Source organism: Lissotriton helveticus, chromosome 6 (genome assembly GCF_964261635.1).
Source record: "Lissotriton helveticus chromosome 6, aLisHel1.1, whole genome shotgun sequence".
In the NCBI taxonomy this organism is placed as follows: Eukaryota; Metazoa; Chordata; class Amphibia; order Caudata; family Salamandridae; genus Lissotriton; species Lissotriton helveticus.
This window is the reverse complement of record NC_136067.1, coordinates 3,098,779-3,124,237: the sequence shown is the minus strand read 5'-3', so window position 1 is coordinate 3,124,237 and position 25,459 is coordinate 3,098,779. Positions and strand designations below refer to the sequence as shown.

The window sequence follows — 25,459 nt, the reverse complement described above, 5'->3', positions numbered from 1 at the left end:
GGTGTGTAATCGTCTTTGGCGTTCAGGTGGGGGTGGTGAACGAAAGGGCCGACTAATTAATGATGTGTTCACGCACATAATGGAACATTCCCAAAACAATATATTTTAATTCCAGGGCTGGGATGTAATAAACATTTCCAGAAGTGATGCATACAACCTATAGCCTGCTAACAGTGCACACATGCATGCGTTTTAGGCTAGCGCTCAGGTGACCAGTTGGTCCATTTTCAAAACCTGTTGTACAGCAAATTCCTCTAAAATTGCCATAGTTTCCTACCTTTTCACAATAGAGTAAGAGTTAACTACCAGTTTCCAGAGCAGCTAGTTAATTATTTTGGGGTTCTAATGTTCTTCACTAGGCTTGTGTATGAAGAAAGACAATAACCCAGCTAATGGAGAAGTGTGGCTCAATGGTTAGCGCGGCAGACCCTGATGCAGAGGTCTGGCCCGGGACCAGGGTTCAATACCCGCCTCGGCGGGTCTTGGGCTCAAAATTCCATGGACCTGATAATTCTCGCCTCGGTGCCTATTCCAATCATGGAGTCCCACTCTGCGACTCTGGGCAATAGCTTGCTTAATCTCCACAACGGCCCCCACAATGCTAAGGATGCCTGGCCTCCACCTTGGGGGTGCCCAGGAGTGGACATTTCACAGGAAAGCCAGGATGGGTTCCACAGCGGTATTCGTACAAGCGCCTTGAGACCCTTGCAGGTGAGTAGTGCGCTATACAAGTATCAATTTACAATTTACAATGTCACCCGTTTTCGAGGTTTCCTCTGTCTGCGTGAATAGAGCCATCATGGACTGCCCAGGAAGGAAGGTAAATAGGATTTTTCCAATGTAGTGCTGCGCGGCCACACCGAGGAATGTGCTGCACCAATGACTGGACCAGCGGAATGTGCACCATGTGTGGGTGGAGAAGCCACCACTGATATGTGATCTAAAGTGGAACAAATGCAGCCCGAGGCACCGAATGTTGGACTTTGGCCCTTAGGGCAGGTTCACCCCGAGACTTTTTGCTTGAAATGGTGACCTGGAGATGGTGATTTTTGGATTCTGCGCACTTTCACTGTGTCCCAGTGGAAAGTGCGTGCGCACTCTGAGTGCATGTGCTGAGCTAGGCCTGCCCGCCCATAGGAATGCATGGGGAATGTATGTGTCCCTGGTAGTTCCTGATGCGTGGGGTGTACAGGCTTGAGTCTGGTATGTGTGAACTCGTGAGAGTGAATGCTGCGAGATGGTGTATGCAGCATGTATGTGTCTAGTAGCGAAGCGCCATTTCTAGACATGGCTGTACGTGTGCTGTGAGGGTGCTGGCGTGTGATTGGCTGGAGCTGGCTGGCATGCCAGGCTCCAGGAAGTCTGGATGGGTCTGCCCGGTGGTGAGTGGGAGATCTGCATGAGTAATGTGTGGGAGGAGTGTACCTGTGTCCTGGATGGGCTGGGTTTTCCCCACACAATGCTGGCTCCGCCCCCCTGTGGTGTGTCTAATGACCCAAGCCCTGCCAGTGAATAGAGAGGGTGGTTGAGGTAAACAGAGTACTCAAGAACCAGCTGCGACTGGTTCCGCCCCCACTCTGCACCCTCAGACAAAGGAATGCACTGTATAAAAATGGGGCTGTGTCCCCACTGAAGTTGTTCTCTTCCAGGATCCTGAGGGGGGCTGTTGCTGCTGCTGGGCCAGAGGACCGCCACTTTGGGTGTCTCCCTGCCTGGAGACCCAGTGTGCTGGCTCTGGGCCCAGCCTTGTCCCCCCTGCCTGCCCAAGGACTGCTGGGAATCTGCCCTGCTTGCTGAGGGCACCTGGGAGCGCTTTATTTTACTCATAGCGCTTAAGAGCGCTTTATTTGGCTTGTAGCGCTTGGGAGCGCTGTGCCTTCACCCCAGCGCTGAGAGCGCTTTATTTTGAATTATAGCGCTTGGAGCGCTGTGATTATCTGCCTAGCGCTTGGGAGGGCGCCAATTGCTGTGCAGGTGCCCACCCTGCTCGTGGTGGCCTAGCGAGTGCCTACCTCGCTTTATATTTGCTTTGGCGGCGCGGGTGCCACCCCGCTCCTCGCCGCTTTGTTGTGCCCGTGGTTATCGATCTACGAGGGAGCCCACTCCTCGGATCATCTGGGAAGCCGCCTGCCTGCCTAGAAGCGAGCCGCCGCGCTGCCCGCGGCGACCCGGAAGTAGTAAAGCGCCCGGCCAATCGCAGCGCGGCCCAGGAAAGGCCGACCGGAAGTCCCGCCTCCTCCGACGAGCCGGGGAGAGAGAAGCTGCCGGCCGGGTCCCCGAGGCTCCCGTGTGAAGAGGAGAGCCCCGGGACCAGCGGGAGAGACCCGCCTCCGCTGGAGAGCCCAGCGCGAACCCGGTAGGTGCCTGCAGAGGAGGGGGGAGCGTCGGGACACATTGCCGGTGTCCGCCCCGCCCCCTCTCTGTAGCGCGACCTCGCGCCTTTGTGTTTTGAGCCTGAGGGCTCAGGGGGCACTTGTGAGCGACCCGAGTCCCCAAGAGGGGGACTCCAACCCGAGCCAGAGAGGCTCCAACGAGAGAGAGCACCTCCGCGTTTGTGGAGCCACGAGGTGCCCCGGGGGCACCAGTAGCGTTAGAGCCCAGCGAGGCTCTTGGCCAGCATTATTGCTTTGGGTCCCCAGAGCGAGGGACCCCCCAGCCCAGCGAGGCTGTACCTTCCTGTTGCTGGAGCCCTGTGAGGCTCAGCAGCCCCCCCTTGCTGGTGAGAGAGCCTAAGAGAGGCTCACCAGTGCCACAGTGGTGGTTCTTTGAGCCCAGAAAGAGGTTCTAGGGGAAATTCTATTTGCCAGAGCCTGCGAGGCTCTAGTGGGTGGCCACATCCTCCTCAATTGCACCCAGCTGCCCAGCACTTTGTGGGCAGCTGCCACGTTTAGGACCCTGACACTTTGGACACAGGGCGTCCTAGCCCCAACAAGGCCAGAGGGCCTAGGGACAGTCACAGGTGGTGACTTACGTGAGTTTGGCGCAATTGTTATTGTTTATGCACCTCTGAATGTATTGTTTATGCGTCATGTGCCTTTTACACCTCTGAATGAATGTCATGCATTGCATCATGTGTTTTCCTCTTACACCCCTACAGGTATTGTAATACATAGGTGGTTGTTTTCTCCCTAGTACAGGTGGTGCTAGTGAGATCCTGGTTACCAGTAATTACTGGTTGTGCGCTCTATTGTTATATTGTGTGCTATTTTGTGCTAAAGTAATTTTACTTTCTGAAAGTGCTACTTCTGATTCCTGACAGTGGTCCAGGTGGCCCTGTCTTGTACATATCCCCTGTAAATTCTGCCCGTGCCTCTGGCACATTGTAAAGTGTGTGTTTTATCTAATGTGTTTTGGTGTAATACAAAGGCTATTTTTATATAACCTTGTGTGGAGTTTCCTTTGTGGTGGGCCTTTGGTTGTTGTTGCTGGGGTGCGTGCGCAAATACTTAGCCTACATCGCCTCCAAGTTTAGCCTTGCTGCTCGCGCCACGTTACCTAGAGGGTGAGTAGGGGTTATCTTGGTGTGTAACTCCCTTGCCCTGACTTGGGTGTGGTGGTCTCTGACTGACTTTGGCGAAAGCCCTGGCCAGCCGGGGATCCCATTTCCAACACCGAAGAACCGGCTAAAAAAATATATGTGTTTATTGTATGAGACTGTGTGTGTGTGCCCGTATTGGGCACACACACACAGTCTCATACAATAAACACATATATGCCTCTACATCAGGCAGCGCTTCAATGGGTGCACGCTGAACCCCTCAGGCAGCGCTTCAATGGCTGTACACTGAACCCCTCAGGCAGCGCTTCAATGGGTGCACGCTGAACCCCTCAGGCAGCGCTTCAATGGGTGCACACTGAACCCTCAGGCAGCGCTTCAATGGGTGCACGCTGAACCCCTCAGGCAGCGCTTCAATGGGTGCACGCTGAACCCCTCAGGCAGCGCTTCAATGGGTGCACGCTGAACCCCTCAGGCAGCGCTTCAATGGGTGCACGCTGAACCCTCAGGCAGCGCTTCAATGGGTGCACGCTGAACCCCTCAGGCAGCGCTTCAATGGCTGTACACTGAACCCCTCAGGCAGCGCTTCAATGGGTGCACGCTGAACCCCTCAGGCAGCGCTTCAATGGGTGCACGCTGAACCCTCAGGCAGCGCTTCAATGGGTGCACGCTGAACCCTCAGGCAGCGCTTCAATGGGTGCACGCTGAACCCCTCAGGCAGCGCTTCAATGGGTGCACGCTGAACCCCTCAGGCAGCGCTTCAATGGGTGCATGCTGAACCCTCAGGCAGCGCTTCAATGGGTGCACGCTGAACCCCTCAGGCAGCGCTTCAATGCATGCACGCTGAACCCTCAGGCAGCGCTTCAATGGGTGCACGCTGAACCCTCAGGCAGCGCTTCAATGGGTGCACGCTGAACCCCTCAGGCAGCGCTTCAATGGGTGCACGCTGAACCCCTCAGGCAGCGCTTCTATGGGTGCACGCTGAACCCCTCAGGCAGCGCTTCAGTGGGTGCACGCTGAACCCCTCAGGCAGCGCTTCAATGAGTGCACGCTGAACCCCTCAGGCAGCGCTTCAATGGGTGCATGCTGAACCCCTCAGGCAGCGCTTCAATGGTTGCACGCTGAACCCCCCAGGCAGCGCTTCAATGGGTGCACGCTGAACCCCTCAGGCAGCGCTTCAATGGGTGCACGCTGAACCCCTCAGGCAGCGCTTCAATGGGGGCACGCTGAACCCCTCAGGCAGCGCTTCAATGGGTGCACGCTGAACCCTCAGGCAGCGCTTCAATGGGTGCACGCTGAACCCTCAGGCAGCGCTTCAATGGGTGCACGCTGAACCCCTCAGGCAGCGCTTCAATGGGTGCACGCTGAACCCCTCAGGCAGCGCTTCAATGGGTGCACGCTGAACCCCTCAGGCAGCGCTTCAATGGTTGCACGCTGAACCCCCCAGGCAGCGCTTCAATGGGTGCACGCTGAACCCCTCAGGCAGCGCTTCAATGGGTGCACGCTGAACCCCTCAGGCAGCGCTTCAATGGGTGCACGCTGAACCCTTCAGGCAGCGCTTCAATGGGTGCACGCTGAACCCCTCAGGCAGCGCTTCAAGGGGTGCACGCTGAACCCCTCAGGCAGCGCTTCAATGGGTGCACGCTGAACCCCTCAGGCAGCGCTTCAATGGGTGCACGCTGAACCCCTCAGGCAGCGCTTCAATGGGTGCACGCTGAACCCCTCAGGCAGCGCTTCAATGGGTGCACGCTGAACCCCTCAGGCAGCGCTTCAATGGGTGCACGCTGAACCCCTCAGGCAGCGCTTCAATGGGTGCACGCTGAACCCCTCAGGCAGCGCTTCAATGGGTGCACGCTGAACCCCTCAGGCAGCGCTTCAATGGGTGCACGCTGAACCCCTCAGGCAGCGCATCAATGGGTGCACGCTGAACCCCTCAGGCAGCGCATCAATGGGTGCACGCTGAACCCCTCGGGCAGCGCTTCAATGGGTGCACGCTGAACCCTCAGGCAGCACTTCAATGGGTGCACGCTGAACCCCTCAGGCAGCGCTTCAATGGGTGCACGCTGAACCCTCAGGCAGCGCTTCAATGGGTGCACGCTGAACCCCTCAGGCAGCGCTTCAATGGGTGCATGCTGAACCCCTCAGGCAGCGCTTCAATGGGTGCACGCTGAACCCCTCAGGCAGCGCTTCAATGCTTGCACGCTGAACCCCTCAGGGAGCGCTTCAATGGGTGTACGCTGAACCCCTCAGGCAGCGCTTCAATTGGTGCACGCTGAACCCCTCAGGCAGCGCTTCAATGGGTGCACGCTGACGCCCTCAGGCAGCGCTTCAATGGGTGCACGCTGAACCCTCAGGCAGCGCTTCAATGGGTGCACGCTGAACCCTCAGGCAGCGCTTCAATGGGTGCACGCTGAACCCCTCAGGCAGCGCTTCAATGGGTGCACGCTGAACCCCTCAGGCAGCGCTTCAATGGGTGCACGCTGAACCCCTCAGGCAGCGCTTCAATGGGTGCACGCTGAACCCCTCAGGCAGCGCTTCAATGGGTGCACGCTGAACCCCTCAGGCAGCGCTTCAATGGGTGCACGCTGAACCCCTCAGGCAGCGCTTCAATGGGTGCACGCTGAACCCCTCAGACAGCGCTTCAATGAGTGCACGCTGAACCCCTCAGGCAGCGCTTCAATGGGTGCACGCTGAACCCCTCAGGCAGCGCTTCAATGGGCACACGCTGAACCCCTCAGGCAGCGCTTCAATGGGTGCACGCTGAACCCCTCAGGCAGCGCTTCAATGGGTGCACGCTGAACCCCTCAGGCAGCGCTTCAATGGGTGCACGCTGAACCCCTCAGGCAGCGCTTCAATGGGTGCACGCTGAACCCCTCAGGCAGCGCTTCAATGGGTGCACGCTGAACCCCTCAGGCAGCGCTTCAATGGGTGCACGCTGAACCCCTCAGGCAGCGCTTCAATGCATGCACGCTGAACCCTCAGGCAGCGCTTCAATGGGTGCACGCTGAACCCTCAGGCAGCGCTTCAATGGGTGCACGCTGAACCCCTCAGGCAGCGCTTCAATGGGTGCACGCTGAACCCCTCAGGCAGCGCTTCAAGGGGTGCACGCTGAACCCCTCAGGGAGCGCTTCAATGGGTGCACGCTGAACCCCTCAGGGAGCGCTTCAATGGGTGCACGCTGACGCCCTCAGGCAGCGCTTCAATGCTTGCACGCTGAACCCCTCAGGGAGCGCTTCAATGGGTGCACGCTGAACCCCTCAGGCAGCGCTTCAATGGGTGCACGCTGAACCCCTCAGGGAGCGCTTCAATGGGTGCACGCTGAACCCCTCAGGGAGCGCTTCAATGGGTGCACGCTGACGCCCTCAGGCAGCGCTTCAATGCTTGCACGCTGAACCCCTCAGGGAGCGCTTCAATGGGTGCACGCTGAACCCTCAGGCAGCGCTTCAATGGGTGCACGCTGACGCCCTCAGGCAGCGCTTCAATGGGTGCACGCTGAACCCTCAGGCAGCGCTTCAATGGGTGCACGCTGAACCCCTCAGGCAGCGCTTCAATGGCTGTACACTGAACCCCTCAGGCAGCGCTTCAATGGGTGCACGCTGAACCCCTCAGGCAGCGCTTCAATGGGTGCACGCTGACGCCCTCAGGCAGCGCTTCAATGGGTGCACGCTGAACCCCTCAGGCAGCGCTTCAATGGGTGCACGCTGAACCCCTCAGGCAGCGCTTCAATGGGTGCACGCTGAACCCCTCAGGCAGCGCTTCAATGGGTGCACGCTGAACCCCTCAGGCAGCGCTTCAATGGGTGCACGCTGAACCCTCAGGCAGCGCTTCAATGGGTGCACGCTGAACCCCTCAGGCAGCGCTTCAATGGCTGTACACTGAACCCCTCAGGCAGCGCTTCAATGGGTGCACGCTGAACCCCTCAGGCAGCGCTTCAATGGGTGCACGCTGAACCCCTCAGGCAGCCCTTCAATGGGTGCACGCTGAACCCCTCAGGCAGCGCTTCAATGGGTGCACGCTGAACCCCTCAGGCAGCGCTTCAATGGGTGCACGCTGAACCCCTCAGGCAGCGCTTCAATGGGTGCACGCTGAACCCCTCAGGCAGCGCTTCAATGGGTGCACGCTGAACCCCTCAGGCAGCGCTTCAATGGGTGCACGCTGAACCCCTCAGGCAGCGCTTCAATGGGTGCACGCTGAACCCCTCAGGCAGCGCTTCAATGGTTGCACGCTGAACCCCTCAGGCAGCGCTTCAATGGGTGCACGCTGAACCCCTCAGGCAGCGCTTCAATGGGTGCACGCTGAACCCCTCAGGCAGCGCTTCAATGGGTGCACGCTGAACCCCTCAGGCAGCGCTTCAATGGGTGCACGCTGAACCCCTCAGGCAGCGCTTCAATGGGTGCACGCTGAACCCTCAGGCAGCGCTTCAATGGGTGCACGCTGAACCCCTCAGGCAGCGCTTCAATGGCTGTACACTGAACCCCTCAGGCAGCGCTTCAATGGGTGCACGCTGAACCCCTCAGGCAGCGCTTCAATGGGTGCACGCTGAACCCCTCAGGCAGCGCTTCAATGGGTGCACGCTGAACCCCTCAGGCAGCGCTTCAATGGGTGCACGCTGAACCCCTCAGGCAGCGCTTCAATGGGTGCACGCTGAACCCCTCAGGCAGCGCTTCAATGGGTGCACGCTGAACCCCTCAGGCAGCGCTTCAATGGGTGCACGCTGAACCCCTCAGGCAGCGCTTCAATGGGTGCACGCTGAACCCCTCAGGCAGCGCATCAATGGGTGCACGCTGAACCCCTCGGGCAGCGCTTCAATGGGTGCACGCTGAACCCCTCAGGCAGCGCTTCAATGGGTGCACGCTGAACACCTCAGGGAGCGCTTCAATGGGTGCACGCTGAACCCCTCAGGCAGCGCTTCAATGCTTGCACGCTGAACCCCTCAGGGAGCGCTTCAAGGGGTGCACGCTGAACCCTCAGGCAGCGCTTCAATGGGTGCACGCTGAACCCCTCAGGCAGCGCTTCAATGGGTGCACGCTGAACCCCTCAGGGAGCGCTTCAATGGGTGCACGCTGAACCCCTCCGGCAGCTCTCCAATGGGTGCACGCTGAACCCCTCAGGCAGCGCTTCAATGGGTGCACGCTGAACCCCTCAGGCAGCGCTTCAAGGGGTGCACGCTGAACCCCTCAGGCAGCGCTTCAATGGGTGCACGCTGACGCCCTCAGGCAGCGCTTCAATGGGTGCACACGGAACCCCTCAGGCAGCGCTTCAATGGGTGCACGCTGAACCCCCCAGGCAGCGCTTCAATGGGTGCACGCTGAACCCCTCAGGCAGCGCTTCAATGGGTGCACGCTGACGCCCTCAGGCAGCGCTTCAATGGGCGCACGCTGAACCCCTCAGGCAGCGCTTCAATGGGTGCACGCTGAACCCCTCAGGCAGCGCTTCAATGGGTGCACGCTGAACCCCTCAGGCAGCGCTTCAATGGGTGCACGCTGAACCCCTCTTGCAGCGCTTCAATGGGTGCACGCTGAACCCCTCAGGCAGCGCTTCAATGGGTGCACGCTGACGCCCTCAGGCAGCGCTTCAATGGGCGCATGCTGACGCCCTCAGGCAGCGCTTCAATGGGTGCACGCTGAACCCCTCAGGCAGCGCTTCAATGGGTGCACGCTGAACCCCTCAGGCAGCGCTTCAATGGGTGCACGCTGAACCCCCCAGGCAGCGCTTCAATGGGTGCACGCTGAACCCCTCAGGCAGCGCTTCAATGGGTGCACTCTGAACCCCTCAGGCAGCGCTTCAATGGGTGCACGCTGAACCCCTCAGGCAGCGCTTCAATGCTTGCACGCTGAACCCCTCAGGGAGCGCTTCAAGGGGTGCACGCTGAACCCCTCAGGCAGCGCTGCAGCGCTCCAATGGGTGCACGCTGAACCCCTCAGGCAGCGCTTCAATGGGTGCACGCTGAACCCCTCAGGCAGCGCTTCAAGGGGTGCACGCTGAACCCTCAGGCAGCGCTTCAATGGGTGCACGCTGAACCCCTCAGGCAGCGCTTCAATGGGTGCACGCTGAACCCCTCAGGCAGCGCTTCAATGGGTGCACGCTGAACCCCTCAGGCAGCGCTTCAATGGGTGCACGCTGACGCCCTCAGGCAGCGCTTCAATGGGCGCACGCTGAACCCCTCAGGCAGCGCTTCAATGGGTGCACGCTGAACCCCTCAGGCAGCGCTTCAATGGGTGCACTCTGAACCCCTCAGGCAGCGCTTCAATGGGTGCACGCTGAACCCCTCAGGCAGCGCTTCAATGGGTGCACTCTGAACCCCTCAGGCAGCGCTTCAAGGGGTGCACGCTGAACCCCTCAGGCAGCGCTGCAGCGCTCCAATGGGTGCACGCTGAACCCCTCAGGCAGCGCTTCAATGCTTGCACGCTGAACCCCTCAGGGAGCGCTTCAAGGGGTGCACGCTGAACCCTCAGGCAGCGCTTCAATGGGTGCACGCTGAACCCCTCAGGCAGCGCTTCAATGGTTGCACGCTGAACCCCCCAGGCAGCGCTTCAATGGGTGCACGCTGAACCCTCAGGCAGCGCTTCAATGGGTGCACGCTGAACCCCTCAGGCAGCGCTTCAATGGGTGCACGCTGAACCCTCAGGCAGCGCTTCAATGGGTGCACGCTGAACCCCTCCGGCAGCTCTTCAATGGGTGCACGCTGAACCCTCAGGCAGCGCTTCAATGGGTGCACGCTGAACCCTCAGGCAGCGCTTCAATGGGTGCACGCTGAACCCCTCAGGCAGCGCTTCAATGGGTGCACGCTGAACCCTCAGGCAGCGCTTCAATGGGTGCACGCTGAACCCCTCAGGCAGCGCTTCAATGGGTGCACGCTGAACCCCTCAGGCAGCGCTTCAATGGGTGCACGCTGAACCCCTCAGGCAGCGCTTCAATGGGTGCACGCTGAACCCCTCAGGCAGCGCTTCAATGGGTGCACGCTGAACCCCTCGGGCAGCGCTTCAATGAGTGCACGCTGAACCCCCCAGGCAGCGCTTCAATGGGTGCACGCTGAACCCTCAGGCAGCGCTTCAATGGGTGCACGCTGAACCCCTCAGGCAGCGCTTCAATGGGTGCACGCTGAACCCTCAGGCAGCGCTTCAATGGGTGCACGCTGAACCCCTCAGGCAGCGCTTCAATGGGTGCACGCTGAACCCTCAGGCAGCGCTTCAATGGGTGCACGCTGAACCCCTCCGGCAGCTCTTCAATGGGTGCACGCTGAACCCTCAGGCAGCGCTTCAATGGGTGCACGCTGAACCCTCAGGCAGCGCTTCAATGGGTGCACGCTGAACCCCTCAGGCAGCGCTTCAATGGGTGCACGCTGAACCCTCAGGCAGCGCTTCAATGGGTGCACGCTGAACCCCTCAGGCAGCGCTTCAATGGGTGCACGCTGAACCCCTCAGGCAGCGCTTCAATGGGTGCACGCTGAACCCCTCAGGCAGCGCTTCAATGGGTGCACGCTGAACCCCTCAGGCAGCGCTTCAATGGGTGCACGCTGAACCCCTCGGGCAGCGCTTCAATGAGTGCACGCTGAACCCCCCAGGCAGCGCTTCAATGGGTGCACGCTGAACCACTCAGGCAGCGCTTCAATGGGTGCACGCTGAACCACTCAGGCAGCGCTTCAATGGGTGCACGCTGAACCCCTCAGGCAGCGCTTCAATGGGTGCACGCTGAACCCCTCAGGCAGCGCTTCAATGGGTGCACGCTGAACCCCTCTTGCAGCGCTTCAATGGGTGCACGCTGAACCCCTCAGGCAGCGCTTCAATGGGTGCACGCTGAACCCCTCAGGCAGCGCTTCAATGGGTGCACGCTGACGCCCTCAGGCAGCGCTTCAATGGGCGCATGCTGACGCCCTCAGGCAGCGCTTCAATGGGTGCACGCTGAACCCCTCAGGCAGCGCTTCAATGGGTGCACGCTGAACCCCTCAGGCAGCGCTTCAATGGCTGTACACTGAACCCCTCAGGCAGCGCTTCAATGGGTGCACGCTGAACCCCTCAGGCAGCGCTTCAATGGCTGTACACTGAACCCCTCAGGCAGCGCTTCAATGGGTGCACGCTGAACCCCTCAGGCAGCGCTTCAATGGGTGCACGCTGAACCCCTCAGGCAGCGCTTCAATGGGTGCACGCTGAACCCCTCAGGCAGCGCTTCAATGGGTGCACGCTGAACCCCTCAGGCAGCGCTTCAATGGGTGCACGCTGAACACCTCAGGCAGCGCTTCAATGGGTGCACGCTGAACCCCTCAGGCAGCGCTTCAATGGGTGCACGCTGAACCCCTCAGGCAGCGCTTCAATGGGTGCACGCTGAACCCCTCAGGCAGCTCTTCAATGGGTGCACGCTGAACCCCTCAGGCAGCGCTTCAATGGGTGCACGCTGAACACCTCAGGCAGCGCGGCAGCTCTTCAATGGGTGCACGCTGGACCCCTCAGGCAGCGCTTCCATGGGTGCACGCTGAACCCCTCAGGCAGCGCTTCAATGGGTGCACGCTGAACCCCTCAGGCAGCGCTTCAATGGGTGCACGCTGAACCCCTCAGGCAGCTCTTCAATGGGTGCACGCTGAACCCCTCAGGCAGCGCTTCAATGGGTGCACGCTGAACCCCTCAGGCAGCGCTTCAATGGGCGCACGCTGAACCCCTCAGGCAGCGCTTCAATGGGTGCACGCTGAACCCCTCAGGCAGCGCTTCAATGGGTGCACGCTGAACCCCTCAGGCAGCGCTTCAATGGGTGCACGCTGAACCCCTCAGGCAGCTCTTCAATGGGTGCACGCTGAACCCCTCAGGCAGCGCTTCAATGGGTGCACGCTGAACCCCTCAGGCAGCGCTTCAATGGGCGCACGCTGAACACCTCAGGCAGCGCGGCAGCTCTTCAATGGGTGCACGCTGGACCCCTCAGGCAGCGCTTCCATGGGTGTACGCTGAAGCCCTCAGGCAACGCATCAGCGCTTCATAGCAAGTGGTTGTTGCAGCGGGAGGGTGGACTGTGCCTGTTGCTGGTTATTCTAGTCAGCCCTGCCTGTAACGCCATTTGTGAAAATGGCTCACCAGGTGGTAACATCAGTCAGAAAGAAAATAAACTAATGCAAACTCGTTTCTGAACGATGTCTCAGGAAAGCACAAGTCATTATAAATGAGACTAGTCTATTGTGGGGGAGGGGTGTGGAGGAGAGGGCAGACAGAAGAGTGTTTCGAGCAAAAGATGAGGGGGCATATTATCAAGGGGGTTTATCTCTGCTTTTTTGGCTTTAAAAGCCAAGAAAGCGGAGATAAAATTATCTCCCTATTACCTAGCTGTCGCTAACACCAGTTAGCGACAGCTAGTAGGAGATAGCGACCATCTTGGGCCCCACTTTGCATGTCAGTGATATTTATCACTAATGACATGCAAAGTGGGCGTGCCAAGATGTTAGTGACTGGAAACAGTTGCTAACATCACTATCTCCTATTACCAACTTTTGGAGATATTCGCGCTAAGCGCAAATATCTCCAAAAGCTAACACCTGCCCCTGAGCAGTTCTTAGCCATGTTATCCAATGGGAGGTGGATAACATGGCTAAGAGCTTTAGCTCGGTAATGCATGAATATCACTGACTTTTCAGCGATATTCATGCATTGCGGCCGTTTTTTATCGCATTTGCGATAAAAATATCAAGGTTTATCTGCGGTAAAAATCGCCGCAGCTCAGCGGTAACATTGTCTCTCTAACCAAGCAATAGCGATAATTATCGCTATTGCTTGTTAATATGACCCGAGAAGTGGCTCTGAACGCAACGCTCCCCGCACCCCCGCATCTCTGGCTTTACATTGGTTCACCCCCCAGGGAGTAGCACAGTGATGAAGAGCAGTCCTCGCGAATAGAGTGAGGTTTTTAATGCTTTCCTTTATTCAATCCTATCCTCATTCTGGGGCAGATTTACAAGCCCCTGGCGCTACATTGCGCTGTGATTGTGTCACGTGTTATGGAGCATTGGTGGCGCAACTCAATTTACAACATGACACATCTCGGGAGATGTGTCACGTTGTAAAGCCCTGCGTTACATTATACCTGTGCCATGTATAATGTATGCAGGGTGGGCGTTCCCACGCAAAAAGCCATGTAGAACTGGCACAGTGAAATGTACAACATTTCACTGTCACTCTACGCCTTCACTGCGTCAAAATCCCTACTCCTGTCCTGACCAGGCACAAAGAATGACGCAGGACTTTTTGTATGGGACTCACCTATCGTGGCGCATTGCTGGAGTTGCGTCACTTTCATGAGAAACTCCAGCAATGCGTCACTTATGTGCCGACAGATGCATTATTATTTCTGACGCATCTGTTAATCCTTGCCCCATGGAGTGCTGTATTGTAAATACAGCACATCCATAGTGGTGCAAGGACATTTGGTGCTGGCGCAAGGAAACTGACGCATCTATGCAGATGCGTCAGTTCCTTGTAAATCTGCCCATCTGTTTGTACCTCGTTCTGGAGTTCACAATCGGCCACCATTATGGTGCACGTCGTGGAGGCACTCTGTATAAAAAAAGCACCATACACACTAATGATTTACAACAGCCTGTAGTGTGATGGCTTGTATCGAGGAAGATAACATAACTTCCCCCACCCACATCGCAGGTCACACACTCAACCCCATCTTCACCTCCAGCAACCATGTCTCCTTCAGCCACACTACGGATCTCCTCTGGACTGACCACAGCTGCGTTCACTTCACCTACAACAAGCCGAAACCCACCAACCACCTCCAACCAACCCTACAAAGAAACTGGAACAAAATCACCACGGAGCAGATCTCCACATCGCTCCTTCAAACCTCCCCAGCCCTCTCTTCCAACGCCAACGAAGCCGCCTCCAACCTCACCCTTTGGCTATCCAACACCGCCGACACCTTAGCACCACTGAAGAAACGTCAAAGCAAACCTGGCAGCAAAAAGGCTTCATGGTTCAACGATGATCTTAAGAAATCCAAGAAAATGTGCCGCTCCCTTGAAAAAGCCTGGAAAAAAGACCCATCCACCAGCAACAAAGACGCCTTCAAAAGCGCCATCCGTACTCACCACCAACTGATCCGTAAAGCCAAGAAAACAGCATTCAAGGATCGACTTGACAACAACGCCCACAACAGTAAGGAACTTTTCAACATCGTCAAGGAATTTTCCAACCCCTCGGCCAACTCCAACGACATCACCCCCTCTCAAACCCTCTGCGATTCCCTAGCCTCTTTTTTCCACAACAAGATTGCTGACATCCACAACAGCTTTGACAACCAACCCGGAAGCCAACCCACCCTACCATCAGCTGTCCATCTTCCCCCCATTAACACCCTTAACGCCTGGAACCCTATCTCCACTGAGGACACCATCCGCCTGATGAATTCCATCCACTCTGGATCCCCCACAGACCCTTGCCCTCACCACATCTTCAACAAAGCAGACTCCGTCATAGCTCCGCACCTCCGAGACGTCATCAACTGCTCCTTCAACTCCGCTACCTTCCCAGAACATTGGAAACACGCTGAACTCACCGCCCTTCTGAAAAAACCAACAGCAGATCCCACCGAACTCAAAAACTACCGCCCCATCTCGCTTCTTCCATTCCCGGCCAAAGTCATCGAGAAAGCTGTCAACAACCAGCTCGCCGCCTTCCTCGAAGCCAACAAATCACTCGACCCCTCACAATCTGGCTTCCGAGCCAAACACAGCACTGAGACCGCCCTCATCGCAGCAACAGACGACATTCGAACTCTACTGGACAATGGAGACACAGTCGCCCTCATCCTCCTCGACCTTTCTGCAGCCTTCGACACTGTCTGCCACAGCACCCTTTTACAACGCCTCAGAAACATCGGAATCCAAGGAAAGGCACTGGAATGGATCTCCTCGTTCCTCACCGGAAGAACCCAGAGAGTCCGCCTCCCACCATTCAAGTCCAAGGCCTCTGAAATCATCTGCGGCGTACCACAAGGATCCTCACTCAGTCCCACCCTCTTCAACGTATACATGAGCCCCCTCGCGGCCATCGCCCGCCAACACAACCTCAACATCATCTCTTACGCAGATGACACTCAACTGATCCTATCTCTCACCAAGGACCCCAGCACCGCCAAAACTAACCTTCACGAAGGAATGAAAGAAGTCGCCGAATGGATGAAACAAAGCCGACTGAAACTGAACTCAGACAAAACAGAGGTCCTCATCTTAGGTAATTCCCCCTCTGCATGGGACAACTCCTGGTGGCCAGAAGCCCTCGGAAATGCACCCACCCCGACAGACCACGCACGGAACCTTGGCGTCATCCTGGATTCTTCACTCTCAATGAGCAGACAAGTCAGCGCCGTATCATCTTCCTGCTTTAACATTCTTCGCATGCTCAGAAAAACATTTCGCTGGATCCCCACCGAAACAAGGAAAACAGTCACCCATGCTCTGGTCACGAGCCGACTGGACTACGGTAACACCCTCTACGCAGGTACCACCGCTAAACTCCAGAATAAACTACAACGAATCCAAAACGCCTCAGCCAGACTCATATTAGACATCCCACGCAACGAACACATCTCTGGTCACCTTAAAGATCTCCACTGGCTACCCGTCAATAAGAGGATTACTTTCCGACTGCTCACCCACGCACACAAATCACTCTACGACATCGGACCAGACTGCCTCAACTCTCGACTGTCCTTCTACACCCCCTCCCGCCAACTCCGCTCTTCCAGCCAAGCCTTCGCCACTGTACCTCGCATCAACAAGACCACCATGGGAGGCAGATCCTTCTCTTACCTGGCTGCCAAAACCTGGAACTCACTCCCCGCTTACCTTCGCCTCACCCAGAATCACCTAGCGTTCAGAAAGCAGCTTAAAACGTGGATATTTGACAAATAATCACCCCCCCCTTCCTAAGCGCCTTGAAACCCTCTGGGTATGTAGTGCGCTATATAAATTTTATGACTTGACTTGACTTGACTAACAATGCAGCAATCGTGGCCAGCTGCCGCAGGGAGGTCCTATCCCTCCTGAGAATCTTCTTCAGTTCTTTCTTGATCGTGACTATCTTCTGATCTGGCAATCTCAGGGTCGCCGTGCTGACGTTTATGCAAAAGTCATGTTCTGCTGTGGAGTCAAATCTGACTTCTGTTGGTTGATGACAAGCCCCAAGTTGATAACCAATCGTACTCTAACTGAAGGTCCCTGAGGAGATGGGTCACCTCCATCTTGAAATGATGGTAATCAGGCATTCATTGAAGGATCTGAGGTTGATCACGGGGCGGAAGCCTTTATCTTTTGTCTTCATCAGAACCAGATTGCTGAGGAAGCCTCTGGAGTGAAGAGCGGAAGTGCATATTGCGCCTTTCACCAGAAGGTCTTGTACTTCTTGGTCGATAAGAAATGTGTCCTGTGTGAAAAAACACAGTGGGCAGGGTTTTGCTGCTTGGACCGTAATTCTGTAGAACTCTATGTGGTACCCTTACTCAGTCGCCGGCGCCCATTGGTCTGCCGTGATTTCCACCCACTTGTGCATGAACCAACACAGTTTACCCCCCCAACGGAGAGGTAATGAAAGGCTGGGGCTTACCGTTGTAACTGGTGCTGTTGTTGGCTCCTCCACTGGCCCCGTTCTTCCTTCCTCTTACACCGCCGCAGGTGTGGTAGAATGTCCCCTGACGGCCGCCGTGCCATCCATTGTTCCTCCTGACCTGGGCTCTGTTAGGGCCTTGGTAGGACTGGCGGCTGGAAGAGTGACCCCTGCCTCTTCGGCCCCTACAAAAACCTTCCCCGGGAAGATCTTTCTCATGGATGACTAGACTTTGTCAAGGGCTGAAAAAGTTGAGAAAAAAGTCCCCAACTCCTTGACGAAAGGCTCGCCAAACAGGTTGCCCTGCGCTACAGGTCCCGCCTCCAACAGTGAGAGCTCCCCCAGCTTGGGGTCTATTTTTATGAGGAGGGAGCGGCGATGGTCTGCGGAGAGGGCACAGTTGGCGTTGCCTAGGAGGCAGACTGCGCTCTGAGCCCAACCCGCAATGTCATGTGTGGGAAGGGGTCTCCCTGTCTGCTTAGCCTGCTCTGCCAGCTCGATAATCTTCTTTAAGGGTCCTACCATATTGAGTTTATCCTGACACGTCCTCCAGGGGCAGTCAATCCCTATTTTGTGGTCCTTCATGTATTTGCCAAAAAAAGGTACACAGCTTAGGGTCAATATCAGGCACCGCTGTGACCCTATTCCCCAAGGATGGTCTGGGACACTCCGCTCGGAGATGAGCTTGCACCTCCTTGCTGAGGGGTTGGTAGATCTTACTCACCACATAGTCTGCCAATTTTTTGTCCAGGACCCACTCCCCTGAACGAGGTTGATATATGCCCACAGGGTCAAACATGTCACAAGGAGCAGCAACCCCCGTATGGTTCTGAGGTGGCCAAATTCTGGTGCCAGAATCTACCCAAGTCCTGGGCCTCATCTGAAGAAGCCTCGTCATCCTCTAGATCACCCTCCCCCTGATCGGGGAACCCCTCCTCGGGGTCAAAGTCTGTTGCGACAACGTCACACTTTAACTCGGGTGTTTCCTCTTCCTGGTAGGGTGCATCCTTCAGCATGCGTGCACTCTCATGGAAGCCAACCAGTCAAAGCCGTCCAGGTGCCCTGTGCCACGCTTGCCAGCCTTGCGTGTGGGGACCGAGGTCGCCACGCTAGGCCCAGCCCCTAATCCGCCAGGATTCCTGTGCACTTGGAACCTTGGGCCATCAGCTTAGCGACACTCTCCTGCAGAGGAGCAAGTGCCTGGAAAATAGCCTGTGTGGTGATCCTGTCCACCTCTGCAGGAAGGCGCAGCTGGGTGGGGTCATGCCTCCAGTGAGGAAAAAGAGGGTGAATAATCATGGTATCGCTGGGACTGCATGAATAAGAAATGGTGAGAGCATACCATTTATTACTCTCTGTATCTATTTTAACCCGTTGGCTGCTGCCGTCGGCCTACCTCGCTGGTGCTGTCGTCGGACAATGGCCGACGCGACCGCGCCCGTTTTTTAACCGCTTCAGCGCTACCGCGAATTCCCGCCGTGCGCTGAAATTTCAAAAATGGCTTGTTTGTGACAAAGCCAGCTCGTCATGCGCGCAGCGCAGGTAACGCCCATGACGAGCTGGCTTTGTCACCCGCGCTGAAGGGGTTAAAATGGCCGCACTGCCGCAAAAAAGCGGAAGCAGCCAACGGGTTAATAGGGCAGCCCCCTTTCTGGTGCTCAGGACTCAAAACATTAACAGGGTCAGAATATTGTGTGTTATTTTTTACAACCTCGGAACTGGACCCTAATCTTACCGCCCACGTTTTGTAAAGCAAGGGTTGGGGGGGAGAAATGCACAGAGTGTGGAACTCGCCGAAAATCCCCCAGCACAACGCGGTAGCAAGAGCACTAAACAGAGCTGCTCTGTGACACATTCTAAAGTGCCGATTGGGAATGCGAAAGTGCACTACCTACCGCACCGGCGTGGTATAAGGATGCGCTCGGGCGGTTATATTGCAGCACGTTGAGCAAATTGACAAAGTGTGCGTTGCTAAAAGCAACATCAAAAACGCTCATAATTACGCAGAAATAAGCAGAAACACTTCGTCGACAAGCCCAAATATCCCCATGAATAATATTTTGTCAGAAAAGGAAAGAGACATGACAACAGACGCGAAGCAGTGAAGAAACAGGAAGGACTATGTCGTGGTTTAGGCTACATGGTTTCATGGATTCAACACCCTACGCATGATCCGCAAGATCTTCCGATGGATCCCGACCGAAACCAGGAAGACGGTCACCCAGGCCCTCGTCACCAGCCGACTGGACTACGGAAACACCCTCTACGCCGGAACCACAGCCAAGCTACAGAAAAGACTCCAACGCATCCAGAACGCCTCCGCCCGACTCATCCTGGACATCCCCCGATGCAGCCACATCTCCGTCCACCTGAGGGACCTGCACTGGCTCCCCGTCAGCAAGAGGATCACGTTCAGACTCCTCACCCACGCACACAAGTCTCTCCACGACCTGGGCCCCAAGTACCTCAACGCCCGTCTGACCTTCTACACGCCCACCCACCAGCTACGATCTACAACCCTCGCCCTCGCCGCCGTACCACGCATCCGAAGAGCCACCGCCGGAGGAAGATCCTTCTCCTACCTGGCGGCCAAGACATGGAACTCCCTCCCCATCCACCTTCGGCTGACCCAGGACCACCACGCCTTCAGGAAACAACTCAAGACCTGGCTGTTCGAGCAGTAGCGGACCCCCTCCCCCAAGCACCTTGAGACCCTTCCGGGTGAGTAGTGCGCCATACAAATGTTATGATTGATTGATTGATTGATTGATGGCTGGGCGGTCTTTCCAAGTGTCAGTGCCTCCTTTTCATTCTCAGGAACATGCCTTGTGCCGCGGGGTGCCTTCAAGGCTCCATCCTGAGACCGCTTTTATTCAATCTGTATGTGAGACCCTTGGCGGAGGTGGCCAGAGGCAGGGGGCTGTCCTTGGTGTCGTACGCAGACGACACCCAGCTGGTGATCGCTTTTTCCAAAAATTGCAGCGGCAACCTGGAGAAGTTCAAGGAGGATCTGTCGGTCATCTCGGATTGGATGAAGGCAAATTGTCTTCAATTAAACGCCAGAAAATCCGAGATTCTACTGTATGGGAAGGACCAGGAGCTCTGATCAGAGCAGTGGTGGCCTGATCATCTGAAACCCGCCCGTCATCGAAGGAGACGGTAAAGAACTTGGGTGTCTGGTTCGACACTGGACTAACATTCGAGAAACAGACAAGAGCTGTTGCCGCTGTTTGTTTTGAACTCCTGAGAGGATTGAGGCCATTGCTTGTTTTTTTTACTCCCAGAGTGCACCAAACCATCCTGCAGGCCTCCATTCCTGCTAGGCTTGATTATGGCAATGCCTTATATCTGGGTGCCAATAAAGCTAGTATTAAACGCCTGCAGAGGGTTCAGAACACGGCACCACATATGTTAGTGGCGCTTCCAAGATCTCAGTCGGTGGCTCATGTGCTCTTTAAGTTGCACTGGCTGCCCATTGAAGAACGTATTCAGTTTAAGGTGCTCTGCATCGCCTACAACATTTTGAAGCACCAAGCCCCTATTGGGCTATCGGGTCTATTGAAGCCCTATATGCCCAGGTGTGCTTTGCGAACTGCCAATAACGGTCTGGTCTGTGTCGCCCCGAGTAAAAAAAGCGAGAGCGGGGGGCGCTCGTTTGTCCTCTTGGCGGCCAAACTCTGGAAGTCCCTTCCAGGACGTATCCGAGTCGTCTCTAATCTTTTGACGTTTTCGGAAGTCCTTAAAAACATGGCTGTTTCCTACCATCTGATGTCGGACGCTTGTGAGTCTTTCTGCACCTTCTCGGTTTCTGGTTGCGCTGGGACGCCTCGTGGCTGAGGCAGCCATGCGCATTACAAATCCTGTATAAATAAAATAAATGGACTGTTGCACTATTGGCTTATGGTTACTCCCTATGGTTCATGGGAGATGTAGTACTGTGTACTGATGTGTTTTACTTTTGAACTTTGAACTTGCTGTTTAATAAAGGTAAAGACAGTAATGCATATCCTCGCCTCTGGTCCTGACATAGAATTAAAATTGTGCGAACATTCCTGACAAGAATTTTCAATTCTATTCAGGACATGGAGGCGAGGATAATGCTTCACTTTCTTTTTTACTACATCTCACAGCAGCCAATCACAATAAAGTTTTATGAATACTACATTTCCCATGATATCACATTAGCACATGACCAACCATAGAGCCATTGCCCTATATATAAACCTTTCCAAAACAACCAGGGTTGGCTCTAATCAGTAAGGCTGAGCCCACATAATCAAAAAACAAAACAAGAAAGGCCAATACTGATACTCTGTTTAATGCCTTATTCTAACAACCAAAAGAAGTCGCCTGATCAAAAAATGGGAAAAGCTTTTTAATCGCTATTTTATTTTACAAAATGAATTTTGAAAGTGCATATATTTAAACTTTCAACATATATTTGTCAAAAAGCAGAACATTTTATATACAAATTCTTCTCTTTCTAGAGTATCAGTATTGGCCTTTCTTGTTTTGTTTTTCTATATAAACTTTTGACATCGTCTAAGTGTCCTCTTTCTTTATTCAGAATTCAGGAGAAAACCATTAATGCAGTTCTAAACCATACAATTCTTGCAAAACATCCGGAAAAAAAAGAATCCTGCAATGACTGTGAATCTTTTTCCTAATACACAACTTTGAGACCCAGCCGGAGTCCATTGCGAAACTCCGACCAACGGGCCCTAAAGCGCCTCAAAATACGTCACCTTCAGAAGGGATAGTCCTACTCGGATCAGGTTCCTCTGACGGAGGACGTAAGAGAGAAGCTTCGGTGATGGCTAGCCCACGTAGATGCCTGGAACGGCATGGCAATATTCGGGTCCCTCCTGGAGATAGCGATAGAATCTGATGCCAGCCATTAGGGTTGGGGAGCCCATTGCGGTGAGGTATCCACAGATGGTCCCTCTAAGGCGTGTCCCTTCACATCAACTGCCTGAAGCTCCTGGCAGGGTCGTTTGCGATTCGGACCCTCTCCCCCAAGTCGGTATCTTGAAACACCCTTCTTCGTATGGACAATATATCGCAGTGCGATACATCAACAATTTGGGGGGTACGAAATCCCTGATGTTTGTGTGAGATAGCCAAGGACTTCTCGGATTATTGCCTATCTCATCAGATTTCAGTAATAGCAGAGTACTTACCTGGTCAATCCAACACAGTGGCGGACTGAAGTTCCCACCATCTGAAAGATTACAGTGACTGTCAGCGTCACCAATCCTTATTTCAGATGATTCACTCAATTTGGGACCATGAATGATTTATTTTATTTATTTAAATTTATATAACAGCGCACAGCTACCCCAAAGGGTTTTCCCGGCACCGACAGAGAACAACCGAGGGAGGATGGAATTATTGGCCAAAAAGCCACGTTTTTAGGGATCTGCGGAAAGACAGAAGGTCAGAGTGTGGGCGGGGGGGCAATGGAAGTGCATTCCACAAAGTGAGGCCAAGGTGAGAGAAAGAACGCTGTTGGACTTGGCCCTTCTGGCAGGTTCAGCCCTGAACTTTTTTGCTTTTAATTGTGACATGGCATTAGTGGTTCTTGGTTTCTGCGCACTTTCACTGTGTCCCAGTGGAAAGTGCGTGCGCACTCTGAGTGCGTGTGGTGAGATAGGCCTGCCCTCCCATAGAAATGCATGGGGAATGTATGTGTCCCTGGTAGTTCCTGATGCGTGGGGTGTGCAGGCTCGAGTCTGGTATGTGCGGACTTGTGTGATTGAATGCTGCAAAATGATGTATGCGGCGTGTATGTGTCTAGTGTGGAAGTGCCACTTCTAGACATGGCTGTGCGTGTGCTGTAAAGGTGCTGGCGTGTGATTGGCTGGGGTGCCAGGCTCCATGAGTCATGATAGGTCTGCCCCGGTGGTGAGTGTTGAGATCAGCATGTGGGATGTGAGGGAGAGGTGCACCTGGGTCCTGAATAGGGCTGGGCTTTCCCCACACAATGCTGGCTCCGCCCCCTGTGGTGCGTCTAACGACCCTAGCCCTGCCAGTGAATAGAGTGAGGGGCTGAGCACATCAAGAGTGCTCACAAACCAGCTGCGACTGGTTTTCCCCTCACCCTGAGCAAAGACAAAGGAATTCACTGTATAAAAAGGGGCTGTGTCTCCTTACAAAATGTTCTTGTTCCTGACTTGAATATACCAGGGGCGTGCTGCTGCTGGGGCCCAGGGGAAGGCTTGCCTCCCTGGGCCCTGCCCAGCCCCTGGCTGCCTGGATGCCTGCTGGACTGGGAGGCTGGAGGAATTTTCCTTGTTCTTGGGAGCTGCTTGCTCCATCTTTTGATGATCCAGGACTTTGTGGGACCCTCTTGCCTCCTCACCTATGGGGGCTAGATTGCTGGGGACCCTTCTTGTTGTAGGGGTCATTCCTGAGGGGCCTGGTGCTGTCTGTGCCCCTAGCGCCTTGAGGGCGCTTTATTTCTCATTTCTGGGCAGAGCGCTGTCATTTTACCGAGGAGGGAAACGCTCCTGCCCTTTGTGTGCCCCTCGCAGGTGCCCACCCTGCGTTATGCAGTAATTGCTTCATTTTTTTAGATACGAGTGCCACCCCGCTTCAACATTTATTTTATCAATCGAGGGTGCCCACCCCTCATTTGGCCCCCGTGAAATCACCGCCGCGGCCCTCGCGCCGCAAAATAGGAAGTCAGGCACCGTAGTGCCTGACTCTGGGCGGGACTTCCGGTCTGGAAAGGAAGTCCCGCCCGCCGCCACGCACTGATTGGAGGCTGCCCGGAAGGAGATGGCAGCCCGGAGCCTCGAGGGCTCTACACGAAGTCCCGGTCCCGAGATGAGGGACCGGGTGAAGGCAGGCACCTGCTGGTGCCACGCTGACGAGGGGCGAGACTGACCCCCCCCCCACCGCATGAAAGATAAGAGGGAGAGTCCCAGAGGAGCGAGGGCTCTCCAGTGCATGATGCCGGGGACCGGAGAAGGCTGCCACGGACCTCCGGTGAGTAGACTGCGCACTAGCCCCGGTGAGTGCTTACCTCCTTGCCTGCATTAGTGCCGGTGTAAGGCACAGAGCCAGGAGTGCATTTAGGGCGGCCCCGGATGGCAGTGGGCCGCCCCAACGTTTGTGATGAGAGCCCGAGAGGCTCCAACGTCCCGTGGGCCGTTATGTATTTAGAGCCGCGAAGACTCCAACGATGGGCACGTGTCTTCTTTCATGAGCCCAGAGGGCTCCCAAATATGCCCCAAGTTGTCCTAGAGCCAGAGGGCTCCAACGTTGAGGGGGCATTTGTGTGCAGAGCCCACGAGGCTCAGGGGGAATTTCGGTATTCCGAGTCCCCAGAGGGGGGGACTCCAACGCTCCAGGGGACACATGTATGGTTTTAGAGCCTAGAGGGCTCCCACGTATTGCGCCTCCTCTACCCCAGAGCCAGATGGCTCCCACAGTTGATGTAGTTTTGTTCCTGAGGGGCCAGTGAGGGCTCCTGTCGCAGATTTGTTTTCCAGCTGCCCAGCAAGTAGTGGGCAGCTGCACCGTTTAGGTTTTGCTTTTTAGGAACAAGTCTTTGGACTTAGGAGTGAGTCGCACTCCTTCATCCCTACCTTGGCCTTCAGCAGCTGCGCAGCACTTAGTGCCAGCTGCAGCGTTTAGGCCCTGTTCTGTCCCTGTCCTCAGCTGCCCAGCCAGTAGTGGGCAGCTGCTACGTTTAGGTTCTGCCGCAGTGGCACAACCTGGACTTTGATGTAAGTTCTGTGCTAATGTAATTTCTGCAAATTGTTCTTTGCTGCACCTCTGAATGTGTTTTGATGCGTCATGTGCCTTGTTCTTACACCTCTGAATGTATGTTTATGCATCATGTGTTTTGTTCCCATGCCTATACCCCTAAATGTATGGTGACACTTAGGTGGTTGTTTTCTCCTAGTACAGGTGTTTCTAGTGAGTTCCTGGTTCCCTGCGTGACATTCTCCTAAGGTGGTTAGGGTTGCGTAGGTGGTACTTACCTCTTACCAGTGATTACTGGTTGTGTGCTATATGATTATTTGGTGTTTAACTATCTCCAAGGGCTTGATACTGAGCTTGCCCCCTGACCAGAGTCCCAGGACCAGTGGACTCTATTGTGCCTTCCCTGACAAATTGCTGGGACTTGTCTGATCTCCTTGGGCCGCAGGGGCCTCGTCTGAAGTGTGCCTCGCTCACTCCCCTGCAGCTCGTGCCTAGCCGCCCCCGCCATGAGCCGCACTGCTCCTTGTGAAGCCGTGCTCTGCTCCGCCTGGGCCGCCCACATCCTGCACCTCGGCAGCTTGTGCCTGGGCCGCCCTCATGCCTCGAGCCGCGCCGCTCTCCTCTGAGCCGCGTCCGCTTCGCTGTGCCGCCCGCACCCTGCCCC

At 55.6% G+C, this 25,459-nt stretch overlaps 1 protein-coding gene across 1 annotated transcript in view; it reads left to right on the top strand.

Annotated features, from left to right (window-relative positions):
* LOC144761524 (uncharacterized) overlaps positions 1-25,459 on the top strand; it is a 745,631-nt gene that overhangs the window by 178,224 nt on the left and 541,948 nt on the right. The window contains 1 exon segment of the mRNA XM_078646848.1: positions 16,582-16,596. Within this exon segment, the coding sequence (XP_078502974.1) occupies positions 16,582-16,596 (15 nt within the window).